This window comes from Sceloporus occidentalis, unplaced genomic scaffold, assembly GCF_023333645.1.
Source record: "Sceloporus occidentalis isolate IW3139 unplaced genomic scaffold, rSceOcc1.0.p SCAF_20, whole genome shotgun sequence".
Classification (NCBI taxonomy): Eukaryota; Metazoa; Chordata; class Lepidosauria; order Squamata; family Phrynosomatidae; genus Sceloporus; species Sceloporus occidentalis.
In genome coordinates this window covers 15,197,222-15,216,817 of record NW_028317000.1, presented here as the reverse complement: position 1 = coordinate 15,216,817, position 19,596 = coordinate 15,197,222, and the positions used below count along the sequence as shown (strand labels likewise).

The window sequence follows — 19,596 nt, the reverse complement described above, 5'->3', positions numbered from 1 at the left end:
TGTTATTTTCTGTTTACTGCTAAGAATGGGTAGAGAAAAATATGCCTTAGGGACCATTACTATTATTATCCTTATTATTTTTTAATTCACACTTTGGATAAAAGGGATTAATTTTCTGAGGTAAACTTTGGCACTCGCCATTTGCAATCCCTTTCCCCGCCTTTTTGGTATCTTATTAACTGTACTGGTTTTTAATGTTGTGAGCCACTCTGAGTCCCAGATTAGGAAAAGGGTGGGATGATGATGATGATGATAATTTGTGTTTATTGAGTTTATACCCTATTTTCCCCCAATACAGAACTCTAAGCTGAATGAAATGTTTTCTGCTAATGAAGTCCATGATGTTTTCCACTATTAATATGTGGCCGCTTGCAGTATCTAAGATGGCTGATGTTCCTTCCTTCTATCTTCACTCCACCTTCTTCTTTGTATATTTTCTGCAAACAAGTGAAACATAGGGTGGAAGGATGCAGCCTTTGCCTGACCCCTTTCCTGATTGGGAACCATTTTGTTTCTCCATAGCCTGTTCTGTTTATCGTACGTACAGATTTCTCATCAGGACAGGACTATCAAATGCATTGACACTCCCATCCATGCCTTTAAGAGCCTGCCTTGGCTTCCAGGAGACCTCTACAGTTTTTATACTGGGACTAGCCCAAAAGGGTGGGATTGTTTTGTAATGGGGCTTGTGCTCTTAGCAACTCAGAAAGGTGGAACGCTCCCGTTTCCCTTGGTGTTTGCAATTATGCAAGTCTTTCAGAAAGGAAGCGTGAGGGATCCCTTCTCTAGGCCATTTCCTCCAACCCTTGGGATCCTGCCATTCACCCTGCCCTAGTCCTTCCAGGATGTGGGCTTTTAGGGTGACCCCTCTCTATATGGCTGTATTGTCTTGTGGGCTCCTTGTGTCCCGAATTCTTCATCAGGCTTGACAGAGACAGTATGCAAAACAAAGAATTCCAAGTGGAAGCTCATTAAGATGTGGAAAACCTATATTGGTTTTATTCGCATAGTGTCCTCTCCATTTTTTAGATTACATATTAGCCACTTGGCTCAGCCTCCGACCCCAAATGGTCAGTTTCTACAAGGGCAGTGGTTATCAAACTCTGAGCCTCCAGTTTGGGACTTCTACCTCCCAGAATTCCCGAGTGCCAGCCCTACTGCCTGGTCATTCTGGGAGTTCAAGTCCAAAATATATGAGGGGACAGAGTTTGAGAAAGCAGGGCAAAGCAGGGATCTCTATAGATGGGCATCTAACTGGTGCGGAGTTTCTCTGCGTCCTACAAAGAACTCAGGAATCCACCTCTCCCTGGTCTTGTGGTTTAGCCCCCAAATCCTTGGTTTTCCCTGTGCAAAGAGTCCAGAGTCCCCAGCTGAAGACCCCGAGAGACCCTCCTGACTATGAAGAACCCTTTCCCCATTTGTGGACATTCTTTTGCTCTCATCTGCTGTGTTCTCTTACGCCAACAGAAAACCTCTCGACTGAGCAAATACAAGAGATGTTTTCCCACTAAGTAACTTCACTTTATTAAGTTTCGACAAAGAGCAGACATGGAGAAGTATGTGTGAGCCTCTTCAGTATTTTTACTCCAGCATTGTGTGAGAAATTCAACCCCAAATGCTTCTTTTCATAACTCCGCTCTCCTCGCACATCCTTCCTACAGCTTCTTCCAGCCTTTTGCACTCCCAACACCCCTCAAGATGACCAACAAAGCTGGACTGGTGTACTAGAAAGTTATGGGAGCCCCGCAACCCTGACAAAGGGAAGCGCAGAGACCAAACACCACTTGCTTTTTGTGGAGTGAGCAACAAGTGGGGGTCTCAGACACCAAGGCTTAGGTTTCCCTCTGAATGTCCAGTATGAAGAACAGGAACTGGTTGTTAGTGGAAGAGAGGCTGATGGTTCAAAGGGAGCAGGGTCAAAAAATAAAATGGAATGAAAAATGGGGGAAGAAAGAAGAAGTCGAAGGCAGATGGGAGTCTACCCAGAAAGAAAGCTTCTTGGTCCCAGCGCTCACTCAGCGGAACTGCAAGGGGCTGATCCTCAAGCCGATGACGTCCTTGCCAATCTCTGTCACCTGGAGGGTCACAGGGGAGTGCATTAATATCCCCGCAAATGGGGGCCCCCTCAGTCTTCTCTCTCCCCAGCTCCAGAAGTGTCCCAGATACCCCAAAAAGGCCTCCAAAGCCCTGTAAGGTTTGGGCTTATGAAGCAGAGGCATTTTGCACTTACGGTGGTGACTCTGCAGATCTGCCCCCGGAACTCAGGGCAATAGCAGGCTCCGCTCAGCGGGCACTTCTCCACCGGCTTCCCCCGGTAGATGGGCCGGTAGGAGGCGGCGCAGATGTCAAACGGGTTGTGCATGTCGTAGTTCAGTTGATAGGCGTCTGTGGGGTTCTTTTCGCAGGCGGTGAGGATCTTACGGGTCTGAAAAGAGAGGCAAGGAAAAAGGGGAGAAAAATGAATGTTTCCAAAGGGAGACAAGTGAGGGCACTTATTTATCCTATTCATTTCTATCCCCGCCTTTCCCCCGATAATGAGACTCAGGGCAAATAATGTTATTTAAAAACAATACTGATTTAAATCTATGCAAAAGCATCAACAAATGCGTAAGTAATAAGCATTATTTTAAAAGATGTATTAAAAGCAGCAGCACCTGGCATTAGAAGCCCATCCCAGCCAGTTTCTAAAAAGCCGGACAGCATTAAAATGTTTTAACTTTCTGGTGGAAGGACAACAAGGATGGGACCATCCAGGCCTCCCTAGCGAGAGAGATCCAAAGTCTGGGAGCACCCACCAAGAAGGCCCCATCTTCTCCCTTGTTCCCACCAAACAAACCTGAGAAAATGGTGGGATAGAAAGAAGGATGCTCTTACAGCTAGCTATAAAGGGCTTATAAAGAGAGATTTGGTCCAGATAGCTGGGCTGGAGGTTTTTCAAGCAATGCTTCCAGGTCTGATTTCAAGTCCTTACCTGCTGAGCCACTTCAGGTTTGGGCCCAAGTTCCAAAAGGCGGCGAGCGAAGGTGGCGGCTGTCTTGAAGTTCTTCAGCTTGAAGAAGAGGTTGAGGGCTGTGCGAAGGACCAGGATCATGTGGACAGGCTGCAGGTTGGAGTGGGTGAAGTAGGCAGCCATCTGTCAGGCAGAAGAACACAGGTTGCTTTCTGGTGCAAAGGCAGGGGTCAAAGATAAATTGGTTTCGAAGGGCTGCAGCCACTGTATTCTGTGAGTCCCGGAGGTGCAGAAAAGGCAGGGTATGAAATAAGTAAATGATGATGGCAGGCAGAACCTGTATCACCATCTCACCTCGCAGATGCGCTTCTGCTCTTCCAGGGTGTCTTTGGGCAGCCTCTTCCTCTCAATCTCCATCGAGAGCCCCACAATGTACTCCCGGCAGATGGCAATCAGTTGCTGAGCCTGCAAAGAAAAGTGGGGACCCTTGGCACAAACGCAGGCAAATGTCCTGAGTCTGGGAGCCACAATGCCACAATGTTGTAGTTTTGCATACTTTTTAGCCTCTGGTGCCAAAAGAAACTACAAATCTCAGGATTCCAGAGCATGGAGCCATGGCTGTTAAAGTGGCGTCAAACGGCATCATTTCTGAAGTGCAGATGCAGCCAACATGGAAAACAAAGCATCCCAAACAGCCTCCTTGGATGCAGCTCAGTTTCATCTTTACAAATTGAAGGCGGCAGAAGTTGAAATGTTTTGCTTTCCACTCCATTTTTCAGTCCTGCTGCTTCATGGCTTCAATAAACATATTGGCCCTCACCTCTGCGATCTCCTGCTTGTTGTCCACCACCAGCAGAGGAATGCTCAAGAGGATGGAGCGGAACTTCTCCACCGCTTCCTCAAACTTTCCGGCGGTGGTGAGTTGGTAGCACAGCTGCAGCCGCTGGATCAGGTCATTCAGCTTCAAGCCAACGGCCGGCAGGGCGTTTTTCAAGCCAGCATCCTTCCTGGTTTGGAGGAGAGAGGGGGAAAATCTTTCTTTTTTCCTTCAGAGTCACTCCTGGCGTGAGCTTTGGCCTTTTTTGTGGGCACAGGATTCCCCTTGCCAGGGATTCTTGACATTTAAGAATCACCCTAACTGTCAATTGGTTGAATGTTTTTGAATATTCTCTCCATCTCTGAGTAAAAGTAAAAATGGACAGCACTGAAGATAAAGCTGCTCAGAGAAAGGAAGATTTCTGGCCTCACCGTGACCTGCCATTAGCTGATGGGAGCCTAGAAACAAGGGCTTGTAAAGTGTGTCAACCCATGGAAAACAACCAGGTCCCACAGGTATGGGCAGCCTCCAACCCCTGCAGAAAGAACACTGAACCCATCACAGTGTTTGGATTGCCACTTACCAGTTGCGATGGGGGTATCCATACATGGCGGGGAGACTGGGCAGGGCCTGGTAGGTCGTCCGTCCCCGGGCATAAGTCTGCAGGAAGAGCTGCTTGTAGGGGGCGAAGGTGACTACTCCCACCTGGTCATGAAGGAGCTGAAGAAGGGAAAGGGAGGTGAGGAAGCGGCGTAGGAATATTTGGGATCCATATCGAGCAGACTGCAGCGTTTCTCCCACAAGCCCCTTACCCTCATGGCTGTCTCAAAAGATCCGGCCAGGATATGGTCGACGGGCAACTGGGAATTGTTACACCAGACCTAAGAAGTCAGGGAAAGTTCCACAATTAGGACCCCAGCATTCAAGAGGAATGTTTAAACAGTATTTATTAAATTCTGAATCATAAACACAAAGAAACAACATCCGATCAAAACAAACAAAGAAAAAAGAACATAAAAGGAAGAAAAAAGAAAAACATCCTATATATAGGGCTCAAACTACAACTCACAGGATAACTAAAACGTAGAAGGAATAAAAAGGTAACTAGAAGCGAAAAAGACCAATGAGTAAAAATTATATTGCTCTATCATTACAAATCTTTCAGAGGATCAAATCCTGATTCTGAGGAACCTGCCTTAGCACAAAAATAACCTCTTGTGTTTGGCAGGAGAAATGTCAAAGGATACCTTTATGGATCTTCATTTATCAATTATACTACTAGTATCAATTACCAGCCATCTTCTCACTTAAAGCAGAGGAATAATGGATGAAGAAATCTGATTGACTTTGCTCTGTGCATGGTGACTGATCATTGCAAACCATTGCATGCCTGCCTCTAATCTTCTTCCTTCCTGCCGCTCCCTTTTGTGTCTACTCTCTTGCCGTCCATTTTGGGCTGGTAGGACTGGCCCTCTTACCTGGGCAGGACTGGTGCCTTTGGTGGGTGGTACAAAAAAGCCATCTTCTGCCTCCCCAGTGGGACCAGCAGGGACATCCTAGAAGGATGAGGGGGGAAAGGAAAAGGGTGAGCCCATCAGACTATGTGGGGAGGGAGGAAAACAAGCAAATCCCACCAGTTGACAATGAAATCCATGGAGCTCCTTTACCAGCTCAGGCGGGAGGTCAAGGTCCTCTTCGATCTCCCATCCGCCTCCTTCCTCTGGGCCTTTGGCCAGGGCTTCATCCCCAAAGCCTTCCCCAGCATCCACAAAACCATCTGTAAAACAGAGAGGATTAGGGCAATGGGTGAGAAATAGGGAGTGACAACATGCATGTTGTTTCCTTTAAACTGTTTTCATCCTATGGATTATTTAATTATTTTCTCAAAATTAACCTTGATATGATTTCACTTCTGTCTTTCAACAGGTTGTCTCCCTGATCCAAAATGTCTGGGACCAGAAGTATTTTGGATTTCAGATGTTGGAATCTCTGCATATACATACCACTCAAGTCTAAACATGAAATGTATGTACGTTTCACATATACACATAGCCTAAAGCTAATTGTATGCATCATATTTGAAATAATTTTGCGCACAAAACCAAGTTTGTGTACACTGAACCATCGGAAAGCAAAGGTGTCACTCTCTCAGCCACACATGTGGACAATTTTATGTATGGTCAGGCATGAACTGTTACACCTGATGCATACAGAGATGCTGTAACACGTTTGCTTTTTCACTCCGCATGGTCCTTCCACCTTGGTGTAGGAAAAGCAGGCTAGGATTTCGGAAGGCACCGGCTTGGACCTAGAGAGAAGCCCCAGATCCAGCTGCTGAGCCCTCTCACCTTCATCCAGCTGCAGGTCGGCGTCTTCCCCCCAGCCTTCGGTGCCCACAGTGTCAATGTCGATGTCAGCCGCCAAGGCGCCTCCTTTGCCTGCGGGGAAGAAAGCTCAACGGTCAGACCTGTCATGGGAGACCATTCAGAGCCAGTGGCAGGGGTGAGCATATCATGGCAATCCCAAAGAAGTTTTTTTTGCCACAAAATACCTTTTAAGGGTTGTGGAGGGCACTTTTACCATGGTTGCCCCCTCCAGACCAATTAGGTCTAGGAAAGGCCTCTTTTCCAAACAGAAAGTGACCTCTGGTTAAAAATGGTTACTCCTGGGCATAAAATGGTCCAAGAAGATCTAAAAACACGGTGAAAATAGGCCCTAGAGGGTGTTTGGGGGCATTTGGGAGCAACTGACAAACGGCAGCACAGAATCACAGAAGCCAAGGGCCACTTGGTCCAACCCCATTCTGCCAGGTAGGAATCTACAACAAAAGGACAACTGAGAGATGGCCATCCAGCACCTGCTTCAAATCCACCAAAGATGGAGCAGAGTCCACCGCCCTCTGAGGCATTTTGCTCTTGAAGAGCGCTTGGAGTCAAGGAATTCTTCTCAAAGTTTGGGTGGCATCTGCCAGGGGCTTTTGAGGCCCGAGAGAATTTAGGGCAATAACTGCCCCAGGGAATCTCCATACCTTTGCTGGCGATTGTGCCTTCAAAGAAGCCTTTGGAGACCGTCAGCAGGGGCCAGTTGGTGTCCAGAGGCATGATGGGAGGTGGCGGCTGGAGCAACTGGGCGTTGGGGTCAATATCTGGGATCTGAAAGAAGAGGAGGAGGAAAACAAAAATGGTCAGAAGGCCCTGCAGGCCCTGAGATCTGAGGGCCAAATGCCTGCTAGCAAAGCTCCTTAACTTCTAGCCCCTTTTTCACTTAGACACTTCTGACCCCTCTCCACCAGCCGCTGGACAAGAAGACGACCTCAACCAGAATGGACACACTCTTGTACTTACTGTTTCCTTTTCTGGGTCAAAGGTCTCTTTCAAGTTCTGTGCTTCCTCCTCCAAGCCATGAGTAGCAGCTGTGAGGTAGGCCAGGGACTCTGATGAAGCAAGCAAAGGAAGAGGAAGGCTAAGATGAGACAAACTTCACTGCAGAGGCCTCACTAAGCTAATTTCAGCAAGCCTAGATTGCTGCCACTTCCATTGCATGCCACATCTGCCCTAAATGGATGGGAAGCAGGGTGGAGTGGGCCCTTGTTCACAGAAGCTGGACTGCCTTTGCTAGGGATCCCCAGATCCAATGTTTACTCACTCTGCCCACAGTTCTTCAGGATCCTCACCCTCTCAGCCACATCTCCCAGGTACAAGGCATTTTGGTAGTGGCCACTCATGTCCTTACGGATCTCAGCTGGAGAGAGGGAAGGGAAAGGAAGAAGGGTCACTCCACCAGAAAACCACATTCTCTTTTTCCATGAGAGCCACCATCCCTCTCCCTACAAAACCAAAGCCAACTGTATTTCCTTTTTTCAGGATGGGCTTTTAAGGATGCGATGCGCTGGGCCATTTACACTTCAGATCGATTTTTAGAAATGACTTTTAATGTTCTTTACTTCATCAATTGTTCCAGTGTCTTTTACAGAGTTTTTAGATTTATACTTTTACTGAAATTTTGTGTATACTTTTTAAACTTGCCATGTTCATAACTATATTGCGAACTACCTTGATTCCTGGTACGGGGAGACAGACAGGATATAAAAGAATAATAATAATAATCATCATCATCATCCACCTTGCCCCCCTTTATCTGGGCAGGATACGTTTCCAAACTGTCTGCTGGAAGCTGACCATAGAGTCACTCTGGAAGACCTCCCAATGCCTACAGAGACTGTTCTTAAGTAACCATGATTAAGTGAAAACACGGTTACTGATCCTGCGGATATATGTTACAATGACAACAATAATGATGTCTCAGACTGACCAATCTTCATCATCTTCCGCAGCTTCTCCAGGTTGCCTGTGATCAGGTAGAGGAAGGAGAGCTTGTCAAAGTTTTTGGTGCGCTGGTAGCACATCTCCACGATCTGGTGGTTCCCCTGGAGCAAGGCCACCTCTCCCAGTTTCTCCCAGCAGTTCTTGTCATCCAAGGCCTTGGCTGCCTCCAGGGCAATCTAACACAACACAAAAAAGATTACACTGTGGTTCTGTGGTTTCCCAGTTGTATATACATTTCCCTCTACTTCCAAAGCTATTGGAAGTTATTGTTCCCAAAGTTACTGGGAACAAGAACTCTCAAGCTAAAATACTCCTGGCTTTTGTTTGGCCTTTCTCCCTTTGCTTTTGCCTTTGCCAACCACTTGAACACAGTTCCTCACCATTTCTTTGAAACTGAATTCAGCTGTTGGGGAAGATTCCCCCACCTCCCTTTTCTTTTGGATATCAGGTCCATGTCTCACCTCAATGTTGCCGCACTCAAGAGCCAGACTGAACCGGGTCTTCTCATCCTTCACGAAGTGTAGGGCAACTTCAGGGTAGCCCTTCTTCTGGAGGTAGGCGATAATGGACTGGCCAACCAGCTTGGCGTTACGCACCATGTGGAGCACCTAAAGGGGACAGAAAAGGGCGCTACTGTTCTAGTAACAACTCTCTCTCCAGGACGCCTTGCTCAAACCCAGGCTGGGCATGGCTAGCAGGAAGCCCACAAAACATGCTGTTCCTCCTGTCCCACCTCATCATATTTCCGGTTGATTAGAGCCAGCTTGAACTTGAACTCGGTTGGATCGATGGTCAGCACCCGGGGGCGGCACTCACGGTCCAGGCAGTAGACATTGTTCCCCTTCACCCGTGTCACGTAGATGGGCAAGTCCAGAGTGCGGATGATGCCATGATCGCTATGAGGTGGGATAAAGAAAGAGTGAACCTGGTGTTCAGAGACAGTCTCCCATCCAAGCATGAATCAGCGCTGACCCTGCTTAGCTTCCAAGAGAAGATAGGAATCTGGTGCCTTTTAGATCTTTAGGCCTCTTGTGTGCCTAAGTGCCTATCCGTGGCTTACCCAGTGGTCACAGCATATTTGATGTGGTTGCTGGTGGTGTAGATGAAAACCCCGCTCTCATCCCAAGCGCCACTCTTGACTCGGATGTTCTCATGGATGTTGCAGAGCGACTCCAGCTTCCTATTGCAAATCATGATGGCTGGAGAAGAAAAAGACACAATTCAAAAGAGAGCAGATTTTCAGGAGTCACCAGGGGAACGGAGCTGGAATCCATGCACTGGACAGGTTGGGATAATGGTAGGAGCAGAGATACTTACCATTGACACTGCTGGTTGGGGGGTGCTGGGAGTTGCAATTCCCCAATGACTGGAGGGCTGTGCTTTGTCTACCATCCCCTGAGCTAACCAGACACTTAGTATGCAGGTCAGCTACTAAATCGTGTCTGAGACATCTCGTCTTACCGTGCTTTGCCAGGAGAGCCACATGGGACATGTCAGATGACCAGATGACGTATTTCACCTTTGAGATTTTGACAGAGGCCAGAGTCCTGTATGGAACAACCACCAGTTCAAGTGGGCTGTTACTGAAGAGGTAGGTAGCCCTTGCTTCCTTCCCCATCCTTGCCCTATTTCACTCGCTACAGCAGGGATGTGCAGAGTCCTGAGATCTGAATGGGGTGTCACAGAAGAGAAAGGACACAGCCACATGAGGGCCTCACCGTTTCTGCTGCACATCGAAGAGGGTGATGGAGTCAGCATCCCTTAGCAGCAGGTTCCCGGTGCCGGCGTAGAAGATCTCATCACAGTTGGGAACTTGAACCTTCTTGGTGATCTCGTTTTTCAGGTTCTTGATCAGAATCTGCCAACAGAAAAAACCCGGGGAAGTCATAACATTGGGGGATGAGGGAGGAAGGAGAGGGAAAGACTGCCATTTTCTGGGCCTTACCGAGTGCATCCGGTCCAAAACAGCAAAGCGGTTCCGAGCAACCCAGACCGCTGTCAGTCCGGATGAGCGCTTCCCTTCAGGAGCTGCAGGAAGACCAGGGAGAGGCTGTCAAATCAAGGTCCCCCAGCTCATCCCTAATCCCCATCAATCAGTGGTTCACCCTGCCAACACTTCCTTGCTAATTCAGATTTAACCTCAGGCTATGCTTGCGTTCCAGGTCCTTTGGATTCTCCACGCGGGCACCCAACATACAAGCCAAGCGCCACCACCGGCTGGCACAGGAGGGGAGCCGGCATCCTGGACTGACAGGCCACTATGTCATGCTAATGAGCAATGCCTCTGCCGCCAAACTAAGTGAGCGCTTGGGGGGGTCTTGTATCCAACTGCCCCCCCTCCTGCCTACCACATGTGTCTCAACAGCTGTTGCCTGGCACTGAAAAACAGAGCCACTGGTGGAAGAGAGGCGGCACGCCACTGGGAAAGAGTGGCCCCAAGGGAACCGATGCAGCAGCTCTGGACATGTAAGAGGGGCTCCCTGCAAGACAGAGAACAGCTCCCAGAAAATGAAAGCAGCTGATGGCAGCATGGTTGATCAATGAGGAGCAGCTTAGGGAGCTGGATATGTTTGGCTTGAGGAAGAGAAGGCCATATTTCAATATCTGAAGGGATGTCATATCAAGCAAGCTTGTTTACTGCTGCTCCAGGGACTAGACCCAGAGCAATGGATGCTCAACAGTCCAGCTCAAGAACTTCCTGAGAGTAAAAGCTGTTCAAGAGTGGAAGATGCTGCCTTGGAGGGTGATGGAGTCTGGAAGGTTTTAAACAGAGGCTGGATGGCCATCTGTAGGGAGTACTTTAAAAATATATGCGCAATAGTTTCTCAGGGACTTCTTCAAAGTCATCTAACTGACACAGGATATTTTGGAGGAGCTCCCACTTCCTTGTTAAAAGGCAGCAAACAGTAAACTAAAGGCAGCAAACTATAGAAAGCAGATAAAGAAGATACATATACCACACCATGACTTCTATTGGCAAGCTAGGCCTTCCTCCTTCCTTCCTTGTCTCTCTCTCTCCAAGGAAAGAGACTTTCTCCAACATTCTTCTTAAATGGAAAGTGAGGAAAGAAATTCTTCACAAGCCCCGCTCCCTCTTCCGTTATTGCAGGATAAGAAGAAGATGGGAAAACATCCCCAAAACGTATGCAGCAATGACCCCAATGAAAACAAGGCCAAAATGGAACCAGTGGAATTTCCACACCCTGCAAGAGGAAGATGCTTCCCCTGCCTTTATGGCTAACGGCTTCTGGCAGCATGAGGGAAAGCCATCAATCTGCTAATGGGAGAGAAAGAGAGGACCTTTTACTGCCGTGACATTAGAGGCAGAGGGGGAGCCAGGTGGAACTGGAACTCCCCAGTGGAACGTAAGGAAGGATGGACAGCCTTCCAGCAGCTCAGTTTTGATTTGCAGGACGCTCAAGTTTTGATGGAGAATTTGCCAGGAGGGAAAGAGAATCAATGCTGGGCACTTTTACAGCCGCTTCAAAAGCAGCCAGGCGCACTCAGGATAAAGAGCAGATCGGCAGAGGAAATCCATCACAAGAGGCGAGCCGGGGAAGGGACCCTGCTGTGGGAAGAGGCAGGATGGAAAGTTTCTAATAACTGATTTATAAAATATATATTCAGAACCATAAAAACAGAGGGACAAAACCCATGAATTTTTCAAGTCAGAAGGGCCTTGCCAGGAGCCTGCCGGCTCTGTGGGATCAGTGGAGAACGGGGCTGCTTGTGGAGGAATGAAGCAAGTGACAGATGTGCCACCCTGCCCAGCTTACCATCAGGATTTTGGGAATCGGCATCCTTTGGAATGGTGTACAGGTCATAGGTGCTATTCTCCAGGTTACTGGCTCTCTGTAGGAGAAGGAGGGAGAGAGAAAGAGAGAAAAGTTAGTCTTTACAATGCTAAGAGATGGCCCAAATGTGGAAAAGACATGGAGTTCTCAACAAAGCCTTTCTTCTGATGATGCAGAATGTGAGCATCAACTTACCGTACAAAGGAGGACAGCATTCTCTGCAGGGTTATAGGACATGTTGAACACGGGGAACTTGGAGCCACTGAGGAGGAGGAGAAGGGAGTCATGAATTCGCCTTGCATGAGCAGCAACCAGATAGGGAAAGTGTGGAACTACCTGCCACAAAAGATTAGGGCTGGCTTTGCCCCCTCCCTTCTAGCAGGTAAAGATCTTTTTATTCAAAGAAGCACTTGGCCATTAACCAGTGGAAAATTACATCTTTTCCACAGTCAGCACAGATTTGGTTACTTCTGGATTTAAATATATAAATAAGCAATGGCCTGGGGGACTTCCAAAGCTCAGTTTGGAAGCCTGAACTGACCCACTAAAAGGTCTCCAGGCACCTCAGACACCTGACCCTTACCTTCTCAGCTGCATCACCGCGACATCTTTGGAGCTGTTGAAGTCCAACTGACGGAGAAAGCGGTCCTTCACATAGTAGAGCATGTTGCCATGAACGGCGTAGGCGGGTCTCTCGCGTTCCAGCTTGAAGACAATCATGCCTCCATCATGGCCTGGAAACCAACAAGGGGAGAAATTGCATTTCAAGCCCATCACAGTAAAAAAGATTTAAACAGATCTACACCAGAAAATGTTACAGCACTGGTATGCAGGAACTCTTCATCCCCTTGTTGAATATGTGAAACAAGGAAATGCAAAAAAAGAAGCATTCCCTAAAACTGGGGAAGAGGGGGAAACATCAACAGAACTTCAGCAATACGGATGTGCTTATTAGTTCATTCACAACAAGTGCCTTGTTAAATCAAGATTTCAAGATACAGACTAGTATTCTCACACACACAAAAAAAATTATTACCCACAGGATGCTACATAGAGCAAGTGTGGTATAGTGGTTTGAGCACTGGACTATGACTTTGGAGATGATGAAACATATAGTTTTATTGTACTGTATCTAAAGATGTATTGTATTTGTCGTGATTTGTTGTGCACCGTCCTGATCATAGGAAGGGTGGTATATAAATAAAATTTTTATTTATTTATTTATTTTTATTGGGGTTTTCTTGGCAAGATTTGTTCTAAAGGGGTTTGCCTTTGCCTTCCTTTGGGGCTGAGAGAGGGTGACTTGCCCAAGGCAACCCCTGGTCTCCAGATTGGTAGTCCAACACTTGAAACCACTACATCACACAGGCTCTTGTACAGAGGATTACGTTTTATAATTATCCAGTGCACAGGTATATCTGAAAACTGAGGATAATACTTCCTGTATTTGATGTAGCTAATATTAGTCTTTTGGAGACGGTTCTCAGTCATGAAATGGCACCTGACTCATCCAGAAAAGATATCTTTATCTTTACCTGCAGCGAAGAGGTTAAGGTTAGGGTGAGCCGCCAACACCCAAAAGCGGTCATGGTCCCTGCGGAAAGTCTGGACACCAGTGCTGGGGGGAAGAGAGGAAGAGAATGAAAAACAGAGACGGAGGAATTGATGCATAAGCCAATGCCAGCTGGAGTTTTTGCTTGAAACTGTGAACCATTGTTCAGACTATTGTCTCAAACATGGGAGGGATAGCGCAAATGGCCACTCACCGCTTGGACATATCCCAGACGCGGATGCTCTTGTCCTCCGAGTTGCTAAGGATGAGCTCCTGGCGGGGGTGGAACACGGCACAGGAGACGTTGTTGTAATGGCCGCGGCAGGTGTCCACCTCCCAGGCTTTCGATTCTGGAGAAGAAGGGCCATGCTTAAGGTCCACACTAATCCCTTGCACCTTGTTCTAGTAACTCTGCCCAGCTTTTTATAAAGGAATTTAAAAATGGACAAGTGACTCCTTTGGTATGTCCTTTTGAACACCTGGGACATGCGGTGAAAAACATTCCCAAGAGACTCCAAGGTTGCCCACACATCTTTTGCCAACCCAGGCAGGGGAGCGAGAAGGGTCCTGCCAGGATCACAGTGGAGTTTGTGAGTTTTATTGAACAGGACTGTTCTCCAGAAAGAAAAAGTGGCGCTTACCATTCATCCGCCAAATCTTGACTTGCCTATCATCGGCCCCAGACACAATGAGAGGCATGGTGGGATGGAAGGCAGCCCAGTTCACACCTCGGTCGTGTCCCTAAGAGGAGGAAAGGGTCTCAGGTCAAAGCTGACCTTTGTTTTCTGCTGCTGCAGGGATTAGAACCTGAAACAATGGATTCAAATTCCAAGAAAAGAGATTCCACCTTTTTTACCCTAAGAGCTCTCCGACAACAGAACAGACTGTCTCAGAGGCTGGTGGACTCTCCATCCTTGGAGCTCTTTCAACAGAGATTGGCTAGGCATCTTTCAGGACTGACTGAGTTGGAGTACTTTTCAGTAATCTGGAATACCATGCACTATTCTGGGCATCACAGGTCAAGAAGGATACTGACAAGCTGGAATGTGGTCAAAGGATTGGACTTGGTGCCCTTGGAAGTCCCTACCATCTCTAGGATCCTATGGTTTTGTGACCCCCTCTCCACCCAAACCCTCAGGTGTACCTCAAGGACATGCTTCACCACCGCATCTGTTGTGCCAAAAAGATCTACTCCAGTGATCCCTCGGACATCAGACTCCACAGCTCCAGGGGAGAGGTTCTTTTTCCTTAGGCCTTCCAGAGGGGAGGGGAAGAAACCAGCGACAGAGGAAGCAAATACAAGGTTACTGGCAGCCTACGGCAAAATCCAGGGAAGGGTCACATATTTAAATGAAACAGAATCAGACATAAAACCAGGAACACAGAGATGAGATCACACTGTTTTCCCCTCCAGGACACCTGCTAACACAAAAACCTATTTCTAGTTTGTATAAACATAAATTGTATGCTTTGCTAGGAAAACTAACACCTTTTTACAACCGGAAATGAAATTCACCAAGCCAGGAACGCTGCTGTCAAAGTCACCTGGAGTATAACACTGCGAATCAAAGGGAAAAAATGAAAAAGGCAAATCTGTTCCTAGCTGACTGAACCATAACTATTTTGATGTTTTTTAAAACAAAATTAAGAGGAGAACAGTTTGAACGACTAGCTTGACTGTTAACACAACTGCTCAGGTTACCATAAACCAGACAGGGATCCCGACACAGTGGAGAGAAATCCTGTAAGGCATATGGGTCACCTCTTCTTCCTTTCTGAGCTGGGAGCGGAAGGATCGATGTGGAATGTTTGGCCCAAGGAGAAAGCGTCCCACCGTGAGGCTGCAAGAAGGCAGCAAGGGGAACTGAACGGCGGATGGGAAATTTCTGCAGTAACTACCCAAGTCCAGAGGGAAAGGAGGACACCTCCAGAATGAACCAGCCTTTTTAATGTTGTGGGAGGGAGCAAATGGGGAGGAGGAGTGTGAGAAAGAGCAGAGCAGTGGTTAAGAGAAAAAACGGAGAGCTGATTCATGCGCAGGCAGGGAAGCTGGTATTAAACTGGATCCTGAATGACCAGGTCAAGACTGAAGACAAAGCAGCACACCGGACATAGCCTGCAAAACTCCTTACCCATGAGGCTGGGCATCTGCTGGGACTTGCAACCCCCAAACCCCACCCCTGCTCCAGAGCTGCCAACATTGCCCCATTCCTGCTTATTTACTGCCAGGAACCTCACCAAACCCTGACTGTAAGAAGAAAGAGGGCCTGGTTAAAAAAACATGGTTAATTGTGGTTAGCTTCAGCCATTCAAAAGGACACCGGATTGCTGATATAGCAATAGACTTAAGCCTCCCACCCACCTCCCCACCATCCAAACATTGAGGGCAAGTGCAGCTTCCACCTGGATTAAAACGAGGGCAGGAAAGAAAGAGGTCATTCTGAAACTCCACCAAGAGGCTGTGGTTAGTGTCACAAGCAAGGCAGTTTCATCATTACAACACAAGGTGCCCCCCCCCCATGCATTTTAATACAGCAACTGGACGCCAGACCCAACCTGTGTCCATTCCCTCATTCTCTCTTCCTCTTGGCAGAACAAGGGGATGCTTTCAGATGAAGTGTTGTGCTTCTCTTTCATTGTATTTTACATGTGTTTTAACTTGGAATTTTAAAAATACAACTCGGGATTCACTGTGTTGTAAACCGTTGTCAAAAGTTGTTTTCGGTTTGAGTTGTGCTGTGGTTTTAAATGGCTATAAGTTGCCTTGAATCCTATACTGGGAGGAAAGTAGGAGATGTTTTAAATAAATAAAATATGCTGTGCTCTGCCGTCCCAGAAACGGAGCAGGGTCCAAGGGGGCAGAGGACAGAACCGTTCCCATCTGCACTGTCGACACAGCTGCCGGCTTGGCCAACTTGGCTGGGGCTTCTGGGACTTGAAGTCCAAAACACCTGAAGGACTACAGTTTGGGGACCACTGGTTTATGATAAGACCTTAGCAATACAGTTCTACTCTGCACAGCTGCTGTTGGAGAAATGTATTTGGCTTCTTCTAAAATTAGTGTTTTGTGGGAATGTTTGGGGATCTTTTAATGCAGTTTCAGGGAACCATATTCTGCCAAGAGGAGAAGCAAGCAAATGGAACAACACAGGTATCGACAGAAGAGATTATGAAGCTCTCCTGGTTAGGGAGCACATGCCTTGCGCACCCACCGCCCTCGCCACCGACACAGCTGGGTCATGTCTGAACGTGTGCTACAAAACCCCAGCAACCGCCCGGCTGAAAACTGCAGTCCAGAAAGTGGTGAGTTTTGCGTCTTCGCAGAGAGCCAGGGCTCACTTTCTCAAGGATGAAACCTGGAATTCTGTTAAGGAATTTAAGTTCTAGCTGTGTTGAAAACCACTGTTTTAAAAGAAGGTATTGGACAGGAAATGGGTAAATCCCAAAGAAGGTGGCAGTCTGTGTACAGCTATGGGTCACGATGGGTAAAACAAATCTCCAACTCTGGAGGCAGTCTATCTAAATTCTGGTTGCACATCACGGCTGTGCTGATGGAACAGCTGGATACCTGATCTTTGAGTGCAAAATAGCAAAAGAAGCCATATCATAAACATTCCTAGTGTATCCTGTTCTTCCAAGAGTCCATGGCATCTTCTATTAAACTGGCCCATTGCCATCTGCATGTGTGTGTGCATGCATTTCTCTTCTTGCTACTCCATCTTGCCCAGGGTTACCCCAACTCCCCTTCCTTATCTCCTGTCTCAGTTGTGCTCTGCTTTCAGGGACTGCAGTTTTCAGCAAGGCCTGTTTGCCAGACAACCCCCTCGACCTGCGCAGCTCACCAGAAATATCCCAAACCCGCACAGTCTGGTCCAAGCTGGCCGACACCACGAGGTCCTCCGAAGGGTGGAACTGGGCGCACATCACGTAATGGTTGTGTCCGGTCAGCACGCTAGAAAGGAGGCGAGGAAGGAGAAACAGGCACACGCGTTAGCAAGGGATTACTTTCCAATTTGGGCCAAAGATATAGTAGAATGGAAACATAACATAACACAGATTCGCACTGGAGGACTTAGCACAACCTAAATCTACCCAGTAGGCTTCATGTCTGCGTGGCATTGCTTACCAACCTCTTGCACCTATCTTTGACAGTATTGTATTCTAAGGATCAGGTACATGAATTGTTGTGAACATTTTGGAAGGAACTACAGAAAGCGATGACAGGTTGACTATTTATTAAAGCATCTGATTCTGCCTAATGACTAGGCAGAATGTTTGGGCACTGCAAACAGACAGATCTAGCTTTGCAGGTCTGCCACAAAGAACTGTTTCTCCGGATTACCAAACACAAGTCCTGGACTGCCAGTTCCAAACCCGAATCGTCTGATCGTCGGAAGCACTGAGGATCCAGGGGTATTCCTACAAAAGAAGGAAACAAAGGCGGGTATATTTCACCAGACAGAAGCTCTTCAGGGCAAAAGGAGGCAAGAGACAAGGCTGGCAAACTCACGTGATGGAAGAAGGTGGTGCGGATGTAGTCCAGGTGCCCCAAGAGGGTGAAAAGGCAGCGACGGAGCTTGTAGTTCCAGACCTGAAGAAGAGAAAAATGGAGGAAGCATGGCAGACATCCTGGCAACTCAGCTGGCTAAAACTTCTAGACTTGCGTATATACAGCAAATGGGTAAAACAAACTTTTCCAAGCTCAGGACCCTCTTTACCTTAATTTTGTAGTCATCTCCTCCGGACACAAAGAGAGGCTGCTGCTTGTGGAAATCGATACCCCTGACTGGGCCTAAAAGACAAAACACAACCAGAGATCCAGTCAGCCCCAGGTCGACTCCGAAGGAAGGAAGGCAATGGGAAATGGGACTTCCTAAGAGTCAGGGCTGTTTGGCATTGGAACACATTCCTTCCTCGGAGATTGCAGTGGTGTCTCCTTCCTTAGAGGTCTTTAAACAGAGGCTGGATGGCCACCTGTCAAAGTGGGGGTGCTTTGATGAAGAGTTCCTGCATGGCAGAATAAAGGGGTTGGACTGGATGGCCCTCAAGGTCTCCTCCAACTCTATGATTCTATGAAGACCTCCTCTGATGAAACCTTGCCAAGAAAACCCCACGATAGGTTCACCTTTGGCTCAATGTAGGTTGGAAAGGACTTGAAGGTGCATGACAACAACAACGAAACACCCATTGCTCCGCATTGGAAAAGGTTCTAGGAACCTTTCCAACAGGGAAAGAAGCATCTCTTGTGTGTTTGAAACCGCTGGATCCACCATGCGCCGTCAAACACACAGCAACCGTACAGTTTTACTAGCATTGGGGAGGCTGCCATGCTCACGTTCTCCGAACTCACCGTCATGTTCGTCGAATTTGTCAATGAGGGTGCACATGCGATAGTCCCAGAGCTGGATGACGCCGTTGTGGAGGCTGGTGAGGATCCAGGGCCGCTTGGGGTGGAAGCTCAGCCCTGGGACCGGAAAGGGAACAAGAGCGCTGCTCAAATAGGTCTTCCATCCTTGGAGACCCACAAGCCATGACAGTTAAAAGCAGCGTATAACTGCATTAAACTCTGCATTGCAGACGAAGCCACAGAAAGCTCGATATCCCATCGAAACTACAAATCCCAGGATTCCTCAGCCACGGCAGCTTAAAGGGATATCAAACTGCATTAAATTCTGCCTCAGTTTCTCCAGCCCAGTCTCTCTTAACATAACTGGCCATAGGCTGCATCCACACTGCAGGAACAATCAAGTTTTGACACCACTTTGACTATCATGGTTCAGTACTATGGAATTCTGGGAACTGTAGTTTTCTGTGGCACCAGGACACTCTGACACAGGAGGATAGATGCCTCCCAGAATTCCACAGCATGGAGCCATGGCAGTTCAAAGATCCAGTCCCCCCTGACCCCGCCCCCTCCCTCCCAGCCGTGTTAATTAATCATAATTAATAGTCAATTAGCCTAAGGGGGGGACCTTTGACGCGCGCAGACTTGGTCTCGAACTTGGTCAGCATCCTCTTCGGGGAGAAGGTCGGCCTTTAGGTTCAGTCTTCCTCTGTCAGCCACTTCCACGTAGCCAACCCCACCGCCACTTCCGGTCGAGGATCATAGAGAGTCTGGGAAGGCTCCGTTGAAATGGCGGCCAGAGCGTCCCTCCGAA

The 19,596-nt window shown here is 47.8% G+C and overlaps 1 protein-coding gene across 1 annotated transcript; it reads right to left on the bottom strand.

The window, feature by feature from the left end:
• Window positions 1–971: 971 nt before the first annotated feature.
• LOC149302172 (coatomer subunit alpha) lies at window positions 972–19,593 on the bottom strand. The gene is made up of 33 exons (XM_089483358.1): window positions 19,411–19,593; window positions 18,789–18,902; window positions 18,157–18,230; window positions 17,949–18,029; window positions 17,781–17,857; window positions 17,281–17,390; window positions 14,583–14,692; window positions 14,080–14,179; window positions 13,653–13,788; window positions 13,422–13,504; window positions 12,470–12,620; window positions 12,082–12,148; window positions 11,869–11,944; window positions 10,038–10,120; window positions 9,811–9,950; window positions 9,554–9,639; window positions 9,153–9,291; window positions 8,826–8,988; window positions 8,554–8,700; window positions 8,079–8,268; window positions 7,413–7,508; window positions 7,112–7,200; window positions 6,796–6,919; window positions 6,116–6,205; window positions 5,435–5,544; window positions 5,246–5,323; window positions 4,580–4,648; window positions 4,351–4,487; window positions 3,771–3,957; window positions 3,305–3,415; window positions 2,972–3,133; window positions 2,231–2,425; window positions 972–2,075 (listed from the first exon to the last, which is right to left on the bottom strand). The coding sequence occupies exons 1-33, from the start codon at window positions 19,448–19,450 to the stop codon at window positions 2,016–2,018; spliced, it is 3,675 nt and encodes a 1,224-aa protein (XP_089339484.1). The 5' UTR covers window positions 19,451–19,593; the 3' UTR covers window positions 972–2,015.
• Window positions 19,594–19,596: the final 3 nt, after the last annotated feature.

Coding starts and splice junctions, on each gene's coding strand:
- LOC149302172 (XM_089483358.1), bottom strand. CDS start 19,450: ATGCTGACCAAGTTCGAGACCAAGTCTGCGCGCGTCAAAG. Junction 13,789..14,079: donor CAAGATTTGGCGGATGAATG/GTAAGCGCCACT, acceptor CTTCTTCTCCAG/AATCGAAAGCCTGGGAGGTG. Junction 9,292..9,553: donor GGCTCTCCTGGCAAAGCACG/GTAAGACGAGAT, acceptor TTTCTTCTCCAG/CCATCATGATTTGCAATAGG.